Genomic DNA, 20,924 nt, shown 5'->3' with positions numbered 1-20,924 from the left:
GAGAGAAAGAAAATCCAAAAGTCAGAAAAATCACAAAAAAGAACGAGTAAACAGAGAAGACACAGTAAGATGGCCAAGCTGGTGCTCACAGCCAACTGCACCCATTGAAGATGATCGGATTGAATGACAAACATGCAATAAAACAAACCAACAAAAGTCCCACGAAACAGAGATGTGGCGGCGAGGGATGAACCCGAGAGAAAACAGCAGAGTCAGGAGGAAAGCAGAGAGGGAGAAGGGTGGGCAGGGAAGGCACACAAGAGCAGAGCACACGCAGCAGAATCCGTTTCGGGTGGAACACAGCACGAGGCAGAAAGCATTCAGAGGGACAGAGCACTGGCTGTTGCTGGTTCTGCACCCAGCATGCATTTCTGCTGTCTCTGCCCGCCCTGAGTCACGGGGCTGGAGCCCGAGACCCCCTTTCTGCGGCCTTGCCACTGTGGCTCATGTTCTGCCAACGAGAGGGGCTGACAGGAGGCTCAGAAGGACGAAGCAGAGGGGAGCCATCCCTCTCTCTCTCTCTCTCTCTGTTTTTGGGAATAACGAAATCTACGTTTATTTAATTTAACATAGAAAAACACTACCCCACCAAGTGGAGCGAAGCACAAATTTCTCAATCAACAAAATTCCAGCACCTCCTAGACACTCCTCCCAAGTCACCTGCAGTGATGTCAGTGGCCCAGCACCGCCCCACCTGGGCTCAGGCAGTCACCTCCGAGACACCTGGAAAGCCAGCGAAGGCTTTCCCCGGCCTTCCCAACAGCCCGTCTGTCGGTTACCATGACTCAGCTCCTTCCCACTTAAGACAGCTGATCCGGTCCCACTGACCCAGGGCCAGCGCCAAAGTTCTCCAAGTCAACCTCCCCACCGAGCGTCTGACCCGACAGCCCAAACTGAGAGGGAGCAACTCAAAGGGCCCACGGGCCTTCACCGCAAGAAGGGAAATGGACTGAAAACGCCTAAAAGCTCTAACACCCATTTTTTTATTTTAAAAAATCTAATTATTGGAAAATACTATTTGGAACTATATCATGATTAAGGAAGCATCTGAAGATAAAGTTGCTTGGCAATTTTCAGTTAGTCTCCAATGAAAAACTCCGTTCAAGGGACCTGAAAATGATTCTGGATTTGTGGTTAAAACGTGTGCCTCTCCATGTGGTTCGACAGCTTAAGCACCATGCCTGAGCCAGAGAGAACCCGAGGCAGGGCTTCCTACACGAGAGGAAGCCGGAACAGCCGCCCCAAACCATGCCCGCCAGTCTGACAAGTCTAGACTGGCACAAACTCTCATCTGACGAGGGAGTCACCTCAAGCTTGGACACAGCCCTTTTAGATCACCCGACAAGCACAGGGCACAACCAGAAAAGGGTCCCAGAACTCTGTCCTTTGGCCGGCCCATAGGAACAGAGCATCTTGAAGGGGAGAGAGTCAACACTTGATACATTTAAGAAGAGAGCATGACTCCAGTTTCTTCTCTCTCTCTTCAGGCCGCCCAAAATAACCAAGCCCCTGCCATCACTGACCTCAAAGCCATCAGCCCAGCTGAGGTCCCAGCCACAGCCAGCAGCAGCTGCAAAGACAACTCCAGGGGACTCCAAACCCCAGCCATCAAGTCACCCCCAGCTTTAAGCTTTCTGAGCTGAGGCCCCAGACACACAGAGCAGAAATAAGCCATCCCTGCCAGGCTCTGTCCAAACGCCTGACCCACAGAGACCAGGGGGATGAGAAAATTATTGTTTTATGCAAAAATAAATAAAGTACATGGTCTTAGTGACAGACTAGAACACATCGCTCAGAAGCTGACAGATCAATCTTGTTAAAAAAAGATTTTAATATTAAATTGGCTTTATCTAATAAATATAACTTTTGAGTCCCCCAAATAGATTATCTACTCTTTCTGAGCACACGTGGAATATTTATGACAGACCAGGTATTAGCCCACAAAGAAGATCTGAGCAAGTTCCTAAAAGCAGAATCCATAGAGACTCTCTATATAGAACACACCCCCCCCAGACGCACCCCACACACACCAGACGCACTCACACACGACGCCAACACACCACACGCACACACATGACACAAACACACACACTGCATGCACTGAGTGAAACATAGAGCAAAGAAAAAAAGAAAGAAAAGGTAGAGAAAAATAGATACAGGCAAGAGAAAGAAAAATAGAAATCAGAGAAGAAGGTGTGGAGGACGGAAGAGTGGCACGAGCAGGAGGGCTCACTCACGGTGCGTGGAAATCTCCCGGGAAGCGTCCTGGCAGCCCCGTCAACCCGGCTCTCACCCTGAACCTGCTCACCATCGCAGGGCTGCCTCTGCAGCCCAGCCCTGCCTGCCCAGCCGCTTCATCCCCTCTCCTTTCCCTCTATTAAAAAGCCTTTTCCTTATGTCCTCTTGTAAGGGTGCAGTTGCGCTAAACTGATGAGAAACAGGCTCCCAAACTCAGGTTTATTAAACGTACGGCCGGGCTAGGGGCAGGGCCAACGCCCAGCACTGAGGACCCACAGAGGCCCAGGCCAGCTCTGCTCTCCAGAGGCACGACCAACGCCCCACCTATGGCTCACCTCCGGAGCACAGGAGCGAGGATTTGACACACAGACAGCGGTTGACATGCTCGCTTCCCTTCTGCTGCTGTTTGTAGATGAATTCATACTCAACAGGCCCCTTGCCATGTGCAACGACATACTTGTAAGGAATCGGTTTGTCCAGGTGCTGCCTGGAAAGGACAGCTCTGCCTTCAATGAGGGACCCATCGTCACCTAAATCCCTGTGAACAAACAGGACACCAGTTGGTTATCCGAAAATCCTCTCTTGGAAATTTTAGCTCTTCTCAAACACAGCATGGAGCACAGACCCAAAGCTATACATCGATACTGACCAAGAGGATGCTTCTAGGATGAGGCATGTTTTCCAGACAGAGCCAACAGAAATATGACAAAGAAGGACATTATAAGAAATATTTGTTTGAAATATTCATGGTCCAAAAGTCTAAGGATGTCATCAACTTGATAAAAATTATTTCAGCATGTTTCAAAGACTGGAAGTTCTGGACATTTCGCTGAGGGACTGCTCACAAGCCCTCGGACATACTCACTTGGTGTAGCACATCTCACAGACATCACGACTCCATTTGGGATTCCCAAATTCTTCTCCTCCCCTGATGAATACTCTGTCGTGGTTGGGGTTGAACTTGAAATGTTTAGAAATGATTGCATGGAAGTACACGGTGACTCCTTCCTCGGGACTCAGCGGGCTAGAAGAAAGCCACAGGAGGAAATGCGCATTAGATGTAGATCAGATCCGCCTCCTTCGTGCATGCGCACGCGTGCACACTCACAGGCACATGTGGACACACATAGATACACGGAGGCACACGCACAGGCACACGTGTGCACACACCATCCTTGTTTCTTGACTGTGCGTTGACACACACCCCAGCACAGTGCAACAGCATCCACACTTGGGCCAGACTACCCGCCAGGTGGGTCCCCTCCCTCTGCAATGGAGGAAGGTGGGCTCAGGGTGGGGGACAACCTCAGGCCAGCTCCAAAGAACTGAGGGCAGTGGCGGAAGGGGCTGGTTAGCACTCTGGGACATGACAGCTTCTCTCCTGAGTTCCGGAAGGCCCACGTTGCCTCCAGGACCCCAGGGACTATGTGACAGAGCATTGAAACCAAACAAGGAATTGGGACAGGTGCCCCCTCCTGCCTACCTCCTTTTTCCCCCAAAGCTCAACTCCCCAAAAGAGTCAACGAGAAGGGCAGCCCGGGAAGCCCCTCTGGGGCTGCGTGGCCCTTGGCTGCCCCAGCAGAGGGGTGGGGCGGGGGCCATGCCTGTGCTCCTAGGCAGGTTACCTCCTCAGCGGCCCGTGTGGGGTCATCCCCTACCTTTCCTTAACTTCATGTGCGCCAGCTTTCGGATTTCTCTGCTCCTCATTTTTCACAGCAGCTGCATAATTTCTTTCTGGTTTCTTCGGGGCCTCTGGCTTGGCTTTTTCTGTTTCACTCACTTTCTTTCCAGTAACACCTGTCTTGTCCTTGGTTTCAGCTTCCTGGAACGAGGAACCAAACCCCAACCTTTAAGACCAGCCTCCACGTTTGCCCCCAGCAGCTCATGCTTCTCACAGCAGCCAGAGTGGTCTCGTCCCTTCCCTGCTCAGAGCCTTCCAGTGCCTCCTGGTCCACCCACCACAGCCTCCATGGGCCCCTCTCTCCAACCTCGTCAACAGCCTCTCCTCCCTTCATTCACTCTGCGGGGCACCAGCCTCCTGGCTGTTCCCTGAACTCGCCGACCACACTCTATCTCAGAGCCTTTGCACGTGCCATTTTTGGTTGGGACACATCCCCAGATATCCACATGGCTTGCCCCTCACTCTTTCAGGTCTCCACTCCAACACCACGCCCTTGGGGAGGCCTTGCCTGGCCGTGTTCCCTCGGCACCCAATCTAGCACCTCATCTTACTTTCTCCACGGCACTCCTCACAGCCTGACCTTGCTTTCTGTCTCTCTCCCCTCTAGAATGTGAGCCCCATGCAGGCAGGAGCTGGGTCTCCTTCAGCTGCACCCCTACCACCTAACAGAGTCACTGAATAATTAAATGAAAGACGAGCTGTGGAAGGAATGGGGCCGAAAGGAGCAGACCGTGGGACAGAGCGGGGACAAGGAGGCCTCCTGGAGACCTAGATGCTGTACCTGGCGGTTTTCTAGAGAAGCAGACGTGCTTGCTGGTGGCTGTTTTGTTTTCTGGGTCTCATTTTTAACTTCTTTCCCAGCCTCTTTCCCTGGACTAGCTGGCTTGGCTGCAGCATCAACCGCCTGGAAGAAATAATGACACCAAAACATCAGGGCCAAGGTGACAAAATGGACAGTGAGACTTGGACTCAATGGCATAAAGGTCGGCATCTGCCACCAGCCCAGGGACAGGGGTCAGCAGCTTGGGTGCAGGGGCAGCCCCTCCAAAGCCCCCTCTGGGGAGCAAGCCGCAGTAGAGGCCCTTCCCAGACAGGAAGGTGATATCAGAACCACATGCACAGCAAGGCAGCAAGGGCGTGGCGGGCCAACCCCAGCCATCACTCCCGACTTCTCACCCCAGAGGTGGGGGCCGCAGCCTGCTGCCCAGCGGGCTGAGGCTCCTGGGCAGCGTCTTCCTTCCCAGGACGTCCTTCACCAGCAGAGGTAGTTGGGCCGGCCCCCTCCTGGGGGAGGCCTCCGTCCTTGGAGGGGTCGGGGGTGTGGTGACCCTTCCCTTCCGGGAGGGCACCTCCCTGTGTCTGCTGGTCCTGGGGCGCCAGGCTGCCCGGAGACTCTCCTCCCGCAGCTGTTTCTGCTCCTCCTGCGGCCTGGCCCTGAAGAGAGCTGCCACCAACCTCAGCGGGCGCAGCGGGCTCTCTGCGGCCACCGCCCTCTGGGGGCGTCATGCCCGCACCAGGAGGCTGGCTCGGCTGGCTGGTCGGCCCGTTCCGCTGAGCTCCATGCTGGGGCGGGGCTGCGTCCTGGGGCCCAGGGTCCCCCAGAGAAGTCAGACTGCAGGGGACCAAGGAGCCCGGATCCGCGGGAGTGGCAGTCTTCTGATTCTTCTTCCTCTTCCGATTCTTTCTTTTGCTCTAAACAGAAAAAGAGGCACTCATTTTATTTCTTAGGTTTCCTCTACTCTAGCCAATGTTTTCCTCCAGCTGCCTTTCAATTCCTCAAGTATGTCAAACTTAGCTCGACCAAACCACCTTGCCTCTGTTAAGCCTGCCATTTCCGCACGTTGGGAAGAATGAAATTGAGACCCACAATGAACGGTGGACGGAGCTGAGGGACAAGTGGCCACGCGCTGTTCAGCCAAATCACAGCTGAGACTCTCCCGCGGAATTCCTGCCGATGGTCATCCCTCTGTGCTGAGCGGTTTCAAATGTTAGAAAGCACATATAGGCCTCTGTGTATCACACACCTACATCGTACTCAGTATGTACACAAACCTTGAAACAGAGAAAAGGAGGAGACTGAAAAGCCAACAGAAGGCTGAAGAGTCCTTCCTGCACCCACGCAGGTGCGCTGGGCCCCTGCCTGGATGCCACTGCTCAGAGGCAAAAGTCCCCAACCTCGGACTCAGAAACAGAGCATGAGACACAGACGTGGCGGGACCCTCGAGGGCTCCACGGGGGTCCCCGCCTCACTTGGGGATACTGCTCTGGAGTGTGTTGATCAGCTCAGTAAGGGCAGTGTTCTGCAAACCCCTGACACCCGGCGTGGACCCGGGACTCGCTACCCGCCCCCTGCCTGGGTTGAGTCACCTGGGAGAGGGAGATGAAAGAACTTGGGGTTTGCCTGCACGGGGGCTGGGGTGGCCTGCTTCTGAGTCAGCTCCTGGATTTTCTCCAAGAATCCTGATCCAACCTCCTGCAGCTCTGCCTGCAATGACCAGCACGACACCCAAGTGCCCTACCCTGCCGCTCAGGCACCCCTGGGGGCCATCTCCTGGACTGTCTGATAATTAACACCCACTAACATCACGGTAGAAAGAAAGAGGTTAACAAAGGTCATTTCTGGCTGTAACTCCTCCGACTTCCAGGGGCACACAGATCTCTAAAGACCTTGCTAACATGCTGATGGCGACTCAGCGCAGCGGGGGACCCGAGATTTGGCATCTCCGAGGAGCTCCCAGTGCAGTGGGGCTGCCCCGTGCAGGCCCGCCCTGCGACAGCAGGACCAGTCGAGCTCCCCACTGGAGGTCCCCGCTGGAAGCCTTACCCTACACACCCCAACTCTGATCTGACTGGTCTGTGGGCCTCAGCACCAGCATCGCCACTTGCTTTCCTGATGGTTCTTGATGTGGATTAAGGCTGCCCCAGCTAGAGAAGCCCAAGGTGACCTGGCCTACATGCCAAACTATATGACCTGGTGGATTTTTTTTATGGTATGAATTAGGGCTGCCCCAGGGAGAGAAGCCCAGGGCATCCTCATCTACATGCCGTGATCTGTATGACCAGATTCGTATCTAAAGTTATATGACCGCACAATAACCAGACCCCATCTGCACTGAAATCATTTAATGACTTTTTACATCATCTTTTTTTTTCAGTAAAAATAAGTCACGTACCCATGCCTTATAAATTTAGCCTAACCCTCAACTCAGGGCAGCAGCAGGAGCTCTGACTGCCCATGGGTCCTGTCCCCAGGCAGCAGCAGCAACAGATCTTCACTGCCCATGGGTCCTGTCCCCATGCTACTCCACACTATTCTCTAAATAAAAGAGCACCACTGCCAGACCTTGAGAGTCCAAGAAATCTTTCTTTCGACTCCTTGGCTCACCGACCCCGCATCAGTTCTAACGTGCAGCCTTGGTTGAGAACCGCCGGTGGGACCAGCAGAAGGCTGCATGAATGGACACGTGGCCTGCCGTTCTTTGCAGAATCTCCTCTTTAGTGCGAGGCTGGCTTCAATCAAGTCATTTGGGTTCAAAGCTGACTTACCGGGGGGACTGGAACTTTGCACAAGAAACAAGCGAGCAAGACGTGTTCCTCCTCCAGGAAGCTAGTGGTTTGGTGGGGAAGACAGGCTGAAAACGGACGGTTTCAGTGTGTGGGAAGTGCCGACGAGGAAGATGCTTGAGGGCACTGGGCACTCAGAGGCAGCCCCTAGCCTGGAAGGCTTCCCCGAGCAGACAGTACAGGCCGAGTCTGAAACACATTAAGCCTGAGGAGGCAGCTTGTCGATCCTCAAAGACTCCCTGATCCCCTGCTGCCTGAAGTGGCTGGAGGGGCGCTGCCTCCTGCGGCTGCCTCGCTCACCCACAACGAAGGCTTGACCGTGGCTGGGAGACCCCTGCATGACTTGACCCCTGTTCACTGCCTGCCAGCCTCATCCCTGGCCTCCAGTACTAAGCCTGTTCTGTATTTTATGATGATTTGACATTTTGGGAGCCATGCTAATCCTGGAGGGACTGCCCTTCCCAAGGATAGCTAATTCCTAGAGACAGCAAATGAGTCCCCTGGGGGCACACCTTTCATATGCAAACCGACCGGCCCACACCCCAACCACCTCCTTTATCTAACCCTCTCAGGCCCAGCCACTATTTCCCCTTGCCCCATCGCCCCAGGGCCAGGCATAGGACAACCAGACCATCCTACAGACAGTCTACCCACGGAGTCCAGCGAGTTTACTCAAACCAGCCAATCCGAAACTTGCTCAAAGTTGCCTACCTGCCCCCACACCACAGGCTCTGGGCCACCCCCTCCCCTCACTCCTTCTACCTGCTGACCACCCTGGTCCTTCCCGGTGTTGCCCTGCGTGGTGTGGCCCCTCCTCTTGGGAACAGCAATAAAACTTCTTTCAGTGGCACTGACCCCTTGTGCCGTCACTCAGTCACCTCTATAAATTAAATCCCCCATACAATGCTCTTTGCTGTCGTCTCCTGCCTCAATTCCCTCTTTCCCCAGACGCCTCCTTCCTTCAGTCCCCTGTCCCATGCCCCTCAGCAGAGGTCCCGGAACCCCCGTGCAGGAAAGCTCCCCGGCCCTCCGCCCTGCTTTCCTGCAGCGCCCGTGCCCGACACACGTGGCGGCTCGTTCCTCCCTCCAGGATGGAGTCTCTGCGTCCGCTTTGTTCGCCGCTGCATCCACTGTCCAGAACAATCCCTGGCCCACTGTAGCGCCCAAACGTTTTTGTTTCATTCAGTCAGTTCCTCAGAAAGCCCCACGTGCGGCTCCATGCAAGCTCTGGCTGCTTCCCGGCCTCACCAGGCTCCATGCAAGCTCTGGCTGCTTCCCGGCCTCGCCAGCAGGCTTCCCAGCCCCGCATGACCCTCGGGCCCCCACGGGCCCCCCTCCCCTCGGCCCCGGGCCGGGTCTGCACTCAGCTCCCATGACCAGCTTTGACTCTTCTAACCTGCAATTTGTCTTTCTCCTCTTTATCTGTTTTCTCCCTCTCTTATTCCTATTTTATTGTGCTTTTCATAAGCTGCTTTAAGACCTTTTAGAATAAGATTTAGATTTTGCACAGGCGACTTATAGCTCCTTCAACACACAGTTATGGGGACTGAGCACGCACCAGGTGCCCTTCACACTTCCAGGGTCAGAGCTGGGGCACCAGGCAGCCCCAAGACTGCTGGCACGGCGGTCAAGCAAGGCTCAGGCTAAAACCATGACTGTTTCCTTGACAAAAATGAAGTATGTATGTATATATATATGTAAGTTATACACATATACTCCTAATTATATATATAATACATATATATTTTCCTAGTTGATGAGGGGAAGGCAGGCGGGCCCAGTCCACTCACCAGCTGCTGGGGAGCCCTGAAGAGTCACCTGCCACGGAGTGTGGGGGTGACGGGTGGGGACACCGCAGCAGACACCCCAGGGACGAGCACCGACTGGTCGGATGGAAGCCAGCGGAGCCGCCTGACAGGGGCCAGAGTGTTGCAGGCTGACAAGTGGGCTGGCCAGCCCTGCCCGAGCCGCCCGCCCCGCTCCCGCCCCCTGTAAGAAATGCTGCACTGATTCCGGATGAATAGACCAGCTGAAGACAGGTAGCTTTTCCACCCGGCACCTGATCAAGCCCCTCCTTCTGGCAGAGGGGCGCCGCCGCAGCCCGTCGCCACAGCCCGTCTCTGCAGAAGCCCTTCCCCTGTCTCCTGGCCCTCGGGGGGGCGGGGGCCTGAGTAACCTCTCTGCGCTTCAGTTCCCTCTTTTGCAGAAGTGGGATGACAAACACAGGCAGGGTGTGGGGTGACCCTTCTACAGACACAAAGTGCGGCTTTGAAGAAGCAACGAGAGAAGAGCCCGGGACGGGAACCGGAAAGATGGGGTTGACCCGCAGACTCACCCCTAACTCGTGGAGTGATTAGCACAAGTGCTGGCCTCTCCATTATAAGCTGGCCAACTGCTCCGTCTCCCCCAACTCCAGGAAATGGTCCCCTCAAACCCTGACCTCAGCTGTGTGGTGCAAGCAGAAGTAACTCTTCTCCAGCTCCAGGGTCAGCCTGTCACCCTGGCCACAGTGACTGCTTCAGGGAAGGGCATGTGATTTCAGGAGAGCTTCCCCTGGGAAGGAGATGCTTCCTCTTTGGGTGTAGGACCCACCAAAGAAGGTGTCCTCTTATCCCTCAAAGGATGTAGTGGGAAGTGGATAACTGTGGACATCATGACATGACATGTTGTGAAAGAGCCCAGAGTGTTGGAGACAGCCGTTGAGAGGCTGAGGAGGAAACCGACATCAGCAAGGCAGCGCAAAGACAGAGAGAAACACCCAGACTTGAGGAATTTTCACCTAGGTGCCTTGATCAATCCTCACCTGCAGCTAGTCCCACCTCAGAATTTCTCACATTGTGAGTGACACATTCCCTTTATTGTATTAATTAGTCTGAGCTGGGTTTTCAGTTATTTGCAACCAGAAGACTTTTAATGGTTAAAATAATCAAATGTCAAATTAGGTTATCTCCATCTTACAGAAGCTCAAAATAAGCCAAGGTAACCAATGTTCTAACAGCTTTTTTTCTAGAACTTCTAGGGTGTTGTTTTACATTAAAATATTATCAACCCGGTACCCATTTTAGTGTCAGTCTGAGCTGGGAATCTACTTTTTTCCAGAGCCCATGGTTCAAACATCTCTTATTTGACACATCAGCTTTTACCCTCTGATTTATTATGCTACATTTATCACGTGCTGAATTGTCACCTATGCTCACGTCTGTGTCTGGATGTTCTACGCCGATCCTCCTTGATGCACTTCCATTAGAACACGAAGGGGAGCACAATATGCCACGCCAAAATGTGCCACTTTGGCATACTATGTTAAATTAAAGTCACTTGAGGGGCCGGCCCGGTGGCGCAGTGGTTAAGTTCACACATTCCGCCTTGGTGGCCCGGGGTTCGCAGGTTCAGATCCCGGGTGCGGACATGGCACTGCTTGGCACGCCATGCTGTGGTAGGCGTCCCACACATAAAGTAGAGGAGGATGGGCACGGATGTTAGCTCAGGGCCAGTCTTCCTCAGCAAAAAAAGGAGGATTGGCAGCAGATGTTAGCTCAGGGCTAATCTTCCTCAGAAAAAAAAAAAAAGTTACTTGAGAAACAGCTGGTGTAAGAAGGACATTGCCCCCCTAAAGCAGGAAATAAATCTCCATTGGGAAGGCATCCGTATCACCAGAAATGGGAATTCAAGGCCAAGAAGGCTAGGTAAACAAAACTTGTTACTTCCTCACTAATTTACTCCCCAAGTCCACAATTCTTTGCCTTGTCAATTCTTCACAAATTTGTTTCTTTGTCTACAAGGTCTAAAAGCTTCCTGCTTTGGTCACTTCCTGGAGCATCATATCTTTGGGCTCCCAGACATATGAAATTAAATTTATCTTTGTCCTGTTCGTCTGTCTCATGCCAATTTAATGATTAGACCAGTCAGAGAGCCTAGAAGGAAAGAAGGGCAGTTTTCTTCCCCTACAAACGGTACGTGGCTGCATGTCTAGAGCTTAAGATGCATTTGGACGTCAAATCTCCCATTTATTTTTCCTTTTTTCTACATTCTTTCTAGGAATTCTCACCAATTTATACTGGACTTTAGAATCTTTTGTCAACTTCCAAAAAAACCCCAAAACCAAACTTGTGGGAGCTATACTACTTTTACACATTAATTGGTTAATTTAATGTATAAACCTGAGACAAGAACTGATAGCTTTAAGATATTAAACCTCCTATTTTACCTCTCAGGGAAAAAGGATTTAGGGGGTTGGTCTCCTGTTTTTGTTGCTATCATGGATGGCTCACTGTCCTTCTGCCGGGGCCATTCCAGCCCCTGTGTGGATGTCGGCTGTATTCACCAAATGCTTCAGGAGCCAAACGTCAACAGATCAAGTTCACGCCCAGGAGGCCAGACTACGCCTCCCACCCCACCCACCGGCCGGCTCCCTCCTGGTGCCCGGGCCCTGCACAAGGTAGCCGCTCAATAAATCTGTTAGGTGGATCAGTGGCTCTCTTACTCAGGAAAAGCCACCGCTCTCTATCAAAAGCAACAGTTAAAACCAACTCCACAAACATCACTCTTCAAAGTCTGAAACCTCGTTGCTTCTCCTCATAAGCAAAAAATACTTTCATTACATCTATTAGCTAATCTCGTTTTTGATATTATTAGAGAAGGCTGCAATACTCCTCAGTGCTAAAGAAAACGAAGAAGTCAGGATATGAACTTCCACAAACCAGAGACTGAAGTCAGCGGGCTCCCACTACCCCGCTGCGGTTCTGAACCCGGGCCCACAACCGCAGGCGCCGGCACGGGCCGTGGCCAGGCGTCTTCTCTGAGCCCCAGCACAGGCTCGGCCTGGACCTCCAGCAGCCTGGTCCTCCGCCCTCAGGGAGACTGGCGCCCTCCTGCTCTCTTCCATGAGGAGAATCCTGTACGGCTTGTGGAGGGTTCGAGGTAAATTTCCCACATTCCAAAGGAGATAGTCGCACAAGCAATAACACGATGGACGGAAGCATGGGGGTGGGGGCACACACGGTCAAACTGAAACTGCACGTGAGCAGAACGTCCTCAGAGTCCCAGGAGCCAAAACCCAGAGGCACGGCTATTGCACAGACCAGCGCCCCCCCACCAGCCTTCCTCAGCAGTCGGGGTTGGGGTGGGGGGCTCCATTCCCATGTGGGGCATGGCAGGAGGCATCCAGTCCCACGGTGTTTGCAAACTACCTGCTCGAGGTCTGGAGAGAACACGTCAGTGACCTCAAACAGGGATGCATCCGCCTTTCTTCTTTTGTTGGGCGTGTAACTAGCAGCCTCCGGCTCATCGGATGTGCAGTCGGCCAAATCTACCAGAACGTCTGACGCAACTCCCTGTTAAAACAGGACCCCCTTCAGACAAGGCAGGGGGCCCACAGGCACTGCTCCAGCAGGACCCTCAGGGACACCTGACTCCGGCCCAGACAGACCCGCCAGCTCCCCAGCCCCCAGCGGGCCAGGGCCAGCAGGCAGAGGATCTCCTGTGCAGGAAATCCAAGAAAGGGCTCCTGTCGGTGGGTGGGCAGGCGGGCAGAGCAAATCCATAGATGAGGACTGCCCCACGCCACAGCTGGTGCCCTCAAGGGCGGGCACACCTGACCTCCAGGTGGAAGCAAGCCCGGGTCCCGGGTCCTGAGGGCCTCCATCCCAATGCCTGGGCTGGTGCTTCCCACACAGACGAGCTACAGAGACATTCCTGTGACGAGCAGGCAGCTGGCACCAAAGGCGAAGCCAAGCCAGGCCTCCGGGGCCTCTGGGGAACCGGGAGCAGTGCAGGACAGCAGCCAACCACCCGTGGATGGCGCACCCCAAGGAGCACAGAGCCGGCACTGGCCAGGGGCACCCATCTCTTCCTCCCACCAGCCTTCTCCTTTTCCTGAGGAAGACAGTGAGGCCCAGAGGTGGCCCAGGCCACCAAGCGGACCAGGACAGGACAGGGCAGTCAGGATAGGGCCAAGGCCAAGCTCCTGCACTCAGCTGTTGCGGATGAAGACAGAAGCGTGTGAGGCCTCCGGCTCCAGGTCTGGCTTCAGCCTCACCTGAGCAAGCCCAGGGCATGGGGGATACCTGGGTCGCCCAGATGGGGGGCCTCGTGGCTGGCACTGCCGTCAGGGAGGGGGACAAGGGGAAAAGCCCAGAGCATCTGGACCAAGAAAAAGGGAAGGAGGAGTTCTGCAAGGGGACTTGGACCGGGGTGGGCGACAAGTGAGAGCACACGGGGTCCCCAGGCTCAAGGCCTCGCCCAGAGCAGCGCCAGGACCCCAGGCCGGCAGCAGGAGGCTGAGGAAGGGAAGCGACCCAGGAGGGAACCACAGGGTCAGTCGGGGCCTTTAACCCAACTCACCCCGGCCCAGTCCAGTGCTCCTCTTCCCAGCCGGGGGCAGCCGCCCAGGAAGAACACATCCAGGAGCCCTCAGGAGGCAGCAAGACCAGCAAAGGCACCCAGTTAGTTGGCACTAGAGGGCCACCAAAGCAAAGGCCAGGCGGAGACGGTCACGCCAGGCGACAGACCGGCAGGAGCTCCCCACTGTCCCCATCAACCACAACACCCCTTGCACCCACTGAGACTGCGGGACAAAGGACCCCCCGACTCAGTGGCTGGGGATGAGGCCAGCCCAGCGGCCCGTGTCCCAGTGCTGGGCCATCCCCTTGGTTCCCTGGCACATCGTCCCAGCACCGTTAGAACACCACGGCCACACCCGCAGGCCCGTGCTCAACCACAACACACCACTTTCTGACCATACAGATCACGCAGGGTCACCACAGGGACCGGGAACAATCACCAAGGCCACCATGCCAACGCCAGAGACAACCCCCCCAGCATTCGCGCGTGCCCTTCATCCCGCCTCCCTTCCCCGCGCTTAGGCTTTTTTTAAATCCCCTCCTCTGACGATACTCCATAGTTTCCTTATGTCAAGGTGAAGATCACGTAACAAACTCAGCCATTTTAAGGTGCACGATTCAGCGGCATTGAGGGCATTCACAATGCTCTGCCACTGTCACTTCCACCCAGTTGCAGACCTCTCCATCACCCCAGAAGGAAAGCCCACACCCACCCAGCAGTCCTGGGGGAGCTCTGGGCCTCCATGTGGCTTTCTCTAGATTCCCCGTTATACCTGGAGCTCTCGCAAAATCCTCTTCCAGAAAGGCCTGCTCTCCTGGCCCCCCCCCCCCCCCCGCCCCCCCCCCCAGGCTCGGGCTAATCTAGCCTTGTTTACCCCGATTGTGCCCTTCCGCCCCCTGGGGTGCAGCTCTTTCGCTTGCCTCAATGTTTCTGAGGAACGTCCTCTACAGAGCTGCTTTTCCACCCTTAGGGAGTTCCAAGTAAGGTGCGAAAAAGGCCAGTGCCCGTGTCACTCCTTCAGGGAACCCCAGACAGGTCAAATCAGAAGCACAGTCTGCCTCGGGCCCCAGGAGCCCACAGTAGGACAGGCCTGTCACCTTCAGACAGCACCACGCGGGGAGGCAGCGGGGCGGGCTCTCCTCCTGCGGTCAAGTCGCCTTTTCTTGATTCCGCATTTGCCCAGTTACTGGAACCCTTGGACAATTTCCAAAGTTCCAATCAAGTTGATCCTTACAGTTTGGCTCATTTTTTTCGGTGATTCTCTGGAGGGACAGGGCCTTGGGGTTCCCTTCTCTGCCATTTTTGCTGATATCGCTCTACTGTACATTGGGGGGTTTTTTTGTTTTTGTTTATTTTGAGGAAGATGAGCCCTGAGCTAACTGCTGCCAATCCTCCTCTCTTTGCTGAGGAAGGTTGGCCCAGAGCTAACATCCATGCCCATCTTCCTCCACCCTACATGTGGGACACCTACCACAGCATGGCTTGCCAAGCAGTGCCATGTCCGCACCCAGGATCCGAACTGGCAAACCCCGAGCTGCTGAAGCAGAACATGGGCTCTTAACCACTGTGCCACTGAGCCGGCCCCCGTACATTGTTTTTTTACTCTTCTTATTTATTTATCTATTTTATTAATCTTTTTATTTATTTTAATCTTTTATTTATTAATTATTTATTTATTGCTTATTTATTTTAGTCTTTTTATGTATCTATGTAAGTAATTTGATTGCAAGAATTCCCTCACATCTTTAATCTTTGCAAAAGTAACAGTTGGAGGCCACACTACATTCTGGCACAAAGACGATACAAACGGCACTCCCTGATGGTGGAATATTCCAGTGGGTTCCAACCCTGGGCCATAAAACAGTGAGGCTGTGATGAAATCCTATCTCAAACCTTCGGAGGCCTTTCTGAGGTTATTTTCTTACAATGAAATCAGACAAGCAGAAGAGCGGGTCGCAGGGCACCTGCCTCGCTGGCTGGTCCCACCGCGTTTCCCTCATCACTGCCAACGCTGGCTTTAAACCCATTCTTTAATTTGAAGGTTTAGTATCATATCTTGCAGCTCTTTGAATTTTCAGCGTTTGCGTTCGGAGGTGGAGCGTTACATGGTTCCTGGCCGTTTACATCTTCTCAACTGTGGACTACCTACCGCGGGCCACGTTTCTCCTGGGTTGATCACTGTTTTCTCCGGGATTTCTCAGAGCTTTTGACATAGTGAGGCAACTCACTCTTTCTGTTTCAGAGTCATCTATTCCGTACCTTCCTCACCCTCAGGATTCATTGTTTTAATGACCATGGCTTCATAACATGTTTTCGTTTAATCTGATACAGCAAGTCCCACTTGAGACTTTTCTTATTCAGTTTTCTTGGTTATTCTTGCCCATTTATTCTTCCAAAAGAGCCTTAAACTTACTCTAACAAGGTTAAAAAATAGGCCCTAATTCTGTTGGGCTCAATGTCGTTTTCAATCAGTGTCATGTATGCACCTCAAGGGTGTGTGTTCCTTGATACTCATTTCGAGAGTTTACCCAAACTCTCAGTGTCCCACGGGGCCCAGGTTCTGAGCTGGCCATCCTGCTCTGGACGGGATTGCTCTCCAAGGGGAAGGACACACACGCTCACACACACACACACACACATCCCATATATACACACTCCACACTGCCACACACGCCACACAATCACACTACAACACACACCACACACATACCCTCACAGCAGACCACAACGCTGTCCGCTGTGGCACTTCCCATCGGGCCCGACCACTGCAAGGAAGAACTGAGGACCAGACAGGAAACCAGCCCCAACCCAGACACAGAAAGACAATGGGCCCCTGTCAGCATCCAACAAGAAGCCTGGGAGCTGAGCCGGGCTGGCTGGGCCGGGACTGGCTGAGCTGCAGCACGGGGAGCCCTTCTCTCCCACCACACGCCCTGAGCCTGTCCAGGCAACACCCTTGCGAGCCTCACGGGGGCTCCAGCCTGGTCACTTACTCAGGAGACGCCCTCCCAGCCTGATACTTATAGGTACTTATAGAGACCGAAGACGGCTCAGCCTTCCCCTGGAGGACCAGCATCTGGCAGCCAGTGCTATTTCCTGAGTCCCCACCCTTCCCTGGAGCTTGGAGGCCCAGAGAAGAGCCGAAGAGCCAGACACCCACATGGCAGAAGCTTCTAGGAGACACGGAAGAAAGGCAGTTGGAGACCCCAGAGGGATGGGAACCCAGAGACCATGCGACGAATCAGGCAGGGAAGCGGCAGCTCTGCCCCTGCCAGTGTGCAGGGGTCCGCGAGCTGGGCAGTGGCAGGCAGTTTTGGGGGCCGCTGGGCAGCAGTGCAGTGAGGCTGTCCTGGAGAGGATGTCGTGAGGACACGGGGGACCTTGTTCAGCCACTGAGGAAACCACAGCAGAAAACGCCCTCTCGGCAGAGCGAGAGCACGTGGCAAACGGGCAGAATCGCTCCTTCCAGACCCGCCCTCCCAGGGCCGGGCACACTCACTCTCTGCACCGTCCAGGAGGCATCAGAACAGGGCTCGTCCGCATTTTCCTGCCGATCACTTGAGCCTGAGGACAAGAAGGAGCTGCCATCCTCCTTCAGCTCTTGTCCACACTCCATTTCTGCCTGCGGGGCAGACGTCACCTTGGGGCCGCCTTCCTCCTTCAGCTCTTGTCCACACTCCATTTCTGCCTCCGGGGCCGACGTCACGGAGTGGTTCTTCTCAGAATCTACAGAGGCAGGGAAGGGAAGCAGAATTGTCACCCCAAAATATGCCTCTCTGGCATATTGATTATTTTTAGCTAGGCATTTTTAAGAAACAGCACACACAGGAGAGGCTCAGGAAACCGCCCAATGGTAAGAGGCATTTACATTTGTAAGGGAAATCTCCATTTGTAAGGGTGTCTCTCTGGCTGTTGGGGCAGAAGAGGATGACGTACTCTGGAAACTCACGGATGGAGAAGGCAAGGACTTAAACGTGCAGAAGAATCTTACCCTGCTTTACTGTGCTTTTCCAGGTCAGCTCCCATACGTGACTCCCCACCCCCAGCATCTCTTTTGCCTTTAGCTCAAGATGGTAAAATAAGGGGGTGGCTTTGGCCTTTGCGGAGTTACTCAGTCTTCCTGGGTCTCTCCCACATACACAGGAGCTACATACATCCTTAAGCTAGTTTGTGTTTCTCCTGGTGATCTTATATCAGTTGAATCCTTAGACCAGTCTGGAAGGGAAGAAGGAACACTGTTCTGTTCCTACAGCAGATGCACACGGGTCACACCTCTGGGAAAGGCAAGTGACCATCACTCAGGAAACCATGGGCCCTCCCAGGAGCATTGACAGAGCAGCCGCTCCTCCCTCGAGGTCCTTCCCCAGGTGCTGTGAGCCCAACGAGGTACAATCTCTGCTATTGGGTGGGCAGGAGAGACCGGGGTCCCCGGCCCCGGCCACAAGGAGGGGCGAATCCCAGACAGAGAGCGGGCAGCCTGGATGTCCAGCCCCTCCCTCCCGATGTCCACATCAGCAGAGTCGCCTGGACCCTGACGTCTCAGCGGCACCTCCAACTCTGCAGCTCCAGGCCAGAACTTGCCCCCAGCACACCCTCCCCAGAGCAATTCCTCCTCCTTCTCAGGGGCCGGCGCCCCGCTCCCAGCCCCTCTCGCAGCAGGGCCTCCCTGGTCCCTGCACTCATCCATCCGTGCACCCGCGCTGGTCCGCCTCCAGAATCCCGCCCGTGTACAGCCGGCATCCACTCAGCACCAAGCACCTGCTGCAGTGCCCCCTCCCACACTGAACCTTTCAGGGGAGCCCCATTTCCAGACCTGAGTCTCGATGCCCCCTCACACACTCTTGGGGGTTTTCTGCCTGGAACCCTCCCTTAGCCTGACCCCCAAGGCCCCAGACCCACCAGGGGCACCCATGCTCTGGGAGCTTCCTCTCGCAGCCCCTTCCACTTCCCTCTCCTGGCACCATCTTACCACCGCCCTCCTCCTTCTCCGTAAGGCCTGGAAGGCAGGGACCGGTGGCCTTGTTCCCCTGGGGGGTCCCCAGGACCAGAACATACAAGGCCCTCAGGAACCATGAACGGACACAGAATTAACAACAAATACATTAAACGTCTACATACACACTCTGAGAACCTTAAGGCCAGAGGCCCAGAGCTGGAAGGTGACGAGACATGTTCACACACTGAGACGTGAAGAAGCTCTTCTGATTTACACCCGATTTGGCCCGGACTGCACGTGAACTAAAGAAGCTGACTTAGGGCCCGTCAAACATACGTGGCCCCTCTCCTCTAACCACCAAAGGAAGGAGGCACTGAACACTGTCCCAAAGTGAAGAGTGCGTTCCAAGGGCAGGGACGCATCCCTCCCGTCCTGGAAGCCAGGATCGGTGCCCCTTGAAGATGCCTCCCTCCCCAGACGTGAGGGTCATGCTGACCTGCTGACCTGTAACTAAGCGTCTCTTTGAAACTTTGAGGAATCTGCATCCTAGACATGTTTGATGTTTGTTCTTTGCTCTAAAAAGGTGTAAAACTGGGACCAGCCCCGTGGCCGAGTGGTTAAGTTCCAGCACTCCGCTTCAGCGGCCCAGGGTTTCACCGGTTCGGATCTTGGGCACGGACATGGCACCGCTCGTCAGGCCATGTTGAAGTGGCGTCCCACATGCCACAACTAGAAGGACCTGCAACTAGAATATACCACTATGTACTGGGGGAGGTTTGGGGAGAAAAAGCGGAAAAAAGAAAAACGAAAAAGAAGATTGGCAACAGTTGTTAGCTCACTGCCAATCTTTTAAAAAAAAAAAAAAAAAAAGTAGGGGCTGGCCCCGTGGCCGAGTGGTTAAGTTCGTGTGCTCCGCTGCAGGCGGCCCAGTGTTTCGTTGGTTCGAATCCTGGGTGCGGACATGGCACTGCTCATCAAACCACGCTGAGGCAGCATCCCCCGTGCCACAACTAGAAGGACCCACAACGAAGAATATACAACCACGTACGGGGGGGTTTTAGGGAGAAAAAGGGAAAAAATGAAATAAAAATAAAATTGTTAAAAAAAAAAGGTGTAAAACTACTGAAAACCATGCTTCTCCAGAGCTTTCTTCCTTGGTGGACACTGCGCTCCCGGGCTAGTCCTCAGCGTGGCTCAAGTAAAACTCACTTTATCTTTCCTCTCTAGAGAATGGTTATTGGTTAGTTGCACTGACAAACGATATCAGTAGTACACAGCAGCCTGGGGCCACTTTCCATTGACGATAACTGAGGATTTTGACCTCCTCTCCCTTCCATCAGCCTCCACTGGGTGTGGGGCCCTGATTAGCCCAATCCTATCAGAACCTGGCATTTCCTCTGGCCCCAGTGCTTGGCAGGAAGTGCAGACCAACTCCAGGGACTGGGGTTTCCGACACATGGGCTCCTTCTTCCTGGCTGGACACACAGATCTGATGCACAGAAACCGGTGGACCAGTGTGCCTCCCTGAGGGCAGCCGGCCTGAGGACAAAGCAGGGCTGTGGGGCCCTAAGAAAGATGCAGAGCTATCTTGGGACAGAACGGGAGCCCTGCGTAACCCCGGACCCCTTGGTCTGGACCTGAGTGTGCGCCAGCACGGGCCTTCCTCCTGCTGAGGAAGCGGGCAGCCGGCTTTCTGGTCATCTCCAATGTAAACAGCCCCAAAGACTGTGAAAATCAGTAAGAAAACAAACACCAGCAACAAAAAGAACTTCCCAAAAGAAAAACAAGAGGCAGTTCAAAGAAAAAGAAATACAAGTGACCTCTTAACCCTCAAAAAGATGCCAGGCTTCCCCGGCGGTCCAGGAGTGAGAACGGAACCCAGAAGATGCCATTTCCACCCATTGATGAGCATTGCCAGGGAGAGTGCAGGTGGAAACGAAACCCTACAGACACGGCTGCTGAGCCACAGGGAGTGGCTTTGTGCAGGGTGGTTTGAGAAGTTTCCATTGTAAATGCACCAGCCCTGGGGCCAGCAGCCCGGCTCCTGGGAGTCTGTCCTCCACACAGACAGGCTCTGGGGGCGAGATCCCCTGCAAGGATCTGGCCCAGCCGTGTGTGATATGGCAAAACAGCAAACACCGCAAGTGCTCGGGATGGGGCTGG

The 20,924-nt window shown here is 54.2% G+C and overlaps 1 protein-coding gene across 7 annotated transcripts in view; it reads right to left on the bottom strand.

Moving 5' to 3' along the window:
* Positions 1 to 20,924, bottom strand: part of RNF213 (ring finger protein 213) — a 116,810-nt gene that overhangs the window by 85,248 nt on the left and 10,638 nt on the right. For 5 of the 7 annotated variants that reach the window (XR_006890683.1, XM_046676527.1, XM_046676525.1 and 2 more), the window contains 7 exons: positions 17,325 to 17,551; positions 12,673 to 12,816; positions 5,096 to 5,611; positions 4,701 to 4,823; positions 3,897 to 4,060; positions 3,104 to 3,262; positions 2,574 to 2,776 (listed from right to left, as the gene is read on the bottom strand). Coding sequence is in view for 6 of the 7 variants with exons in the window: in XM_046676527.1 (XP_046532483.1) it covers positions 2,574 to 2,776; positions 3,104 to 3,262; positions 3,897 to 4,060; positions 4,701 to 4,823; positions 5,096 to 5,611; positions 12,673 to 12,816; positions 17,325 to 17,551 (1,536 nt within the window). In the remaining variant the exon portion in view is untranslated. Of the gene's footprint in view, positions 1 to 2,573; positions 2,777 to 3,103; positions 3,263 to 3,896; positions 4,061 to 4,700; positions 4,824 to 5,095; positions 5,612 to 12,672; positions 12,817 to 17,324; positions 17,552 to 17,816; positions 18,041 to 20,924 lie in introns of all 7 variants that reach the window. The other 2 variants (XM_046676528.1, XM_046676529.1) reach the window with 2 other exon arrangements.

Source organism: Equus quagga, chromosome 11 (genome assembly GCF_021613505.1).
Source record: "Equus quagga isolate Etosha38 chromosome 11, UCLA_HA_Equagga_1.0, whole genome shotgun sequence".
Taxonomy (NCBI): domain Eukaryota; kingdom Metazoa; phylum Chordata; class Mammalia; order Perissodactyla; family Equidae; genus Equus; species Equus quagga.
Note: the sequence above shows the minus strand (reverse complement) of the source record. Positions and strands in the feature narration are given on the sequence as shown.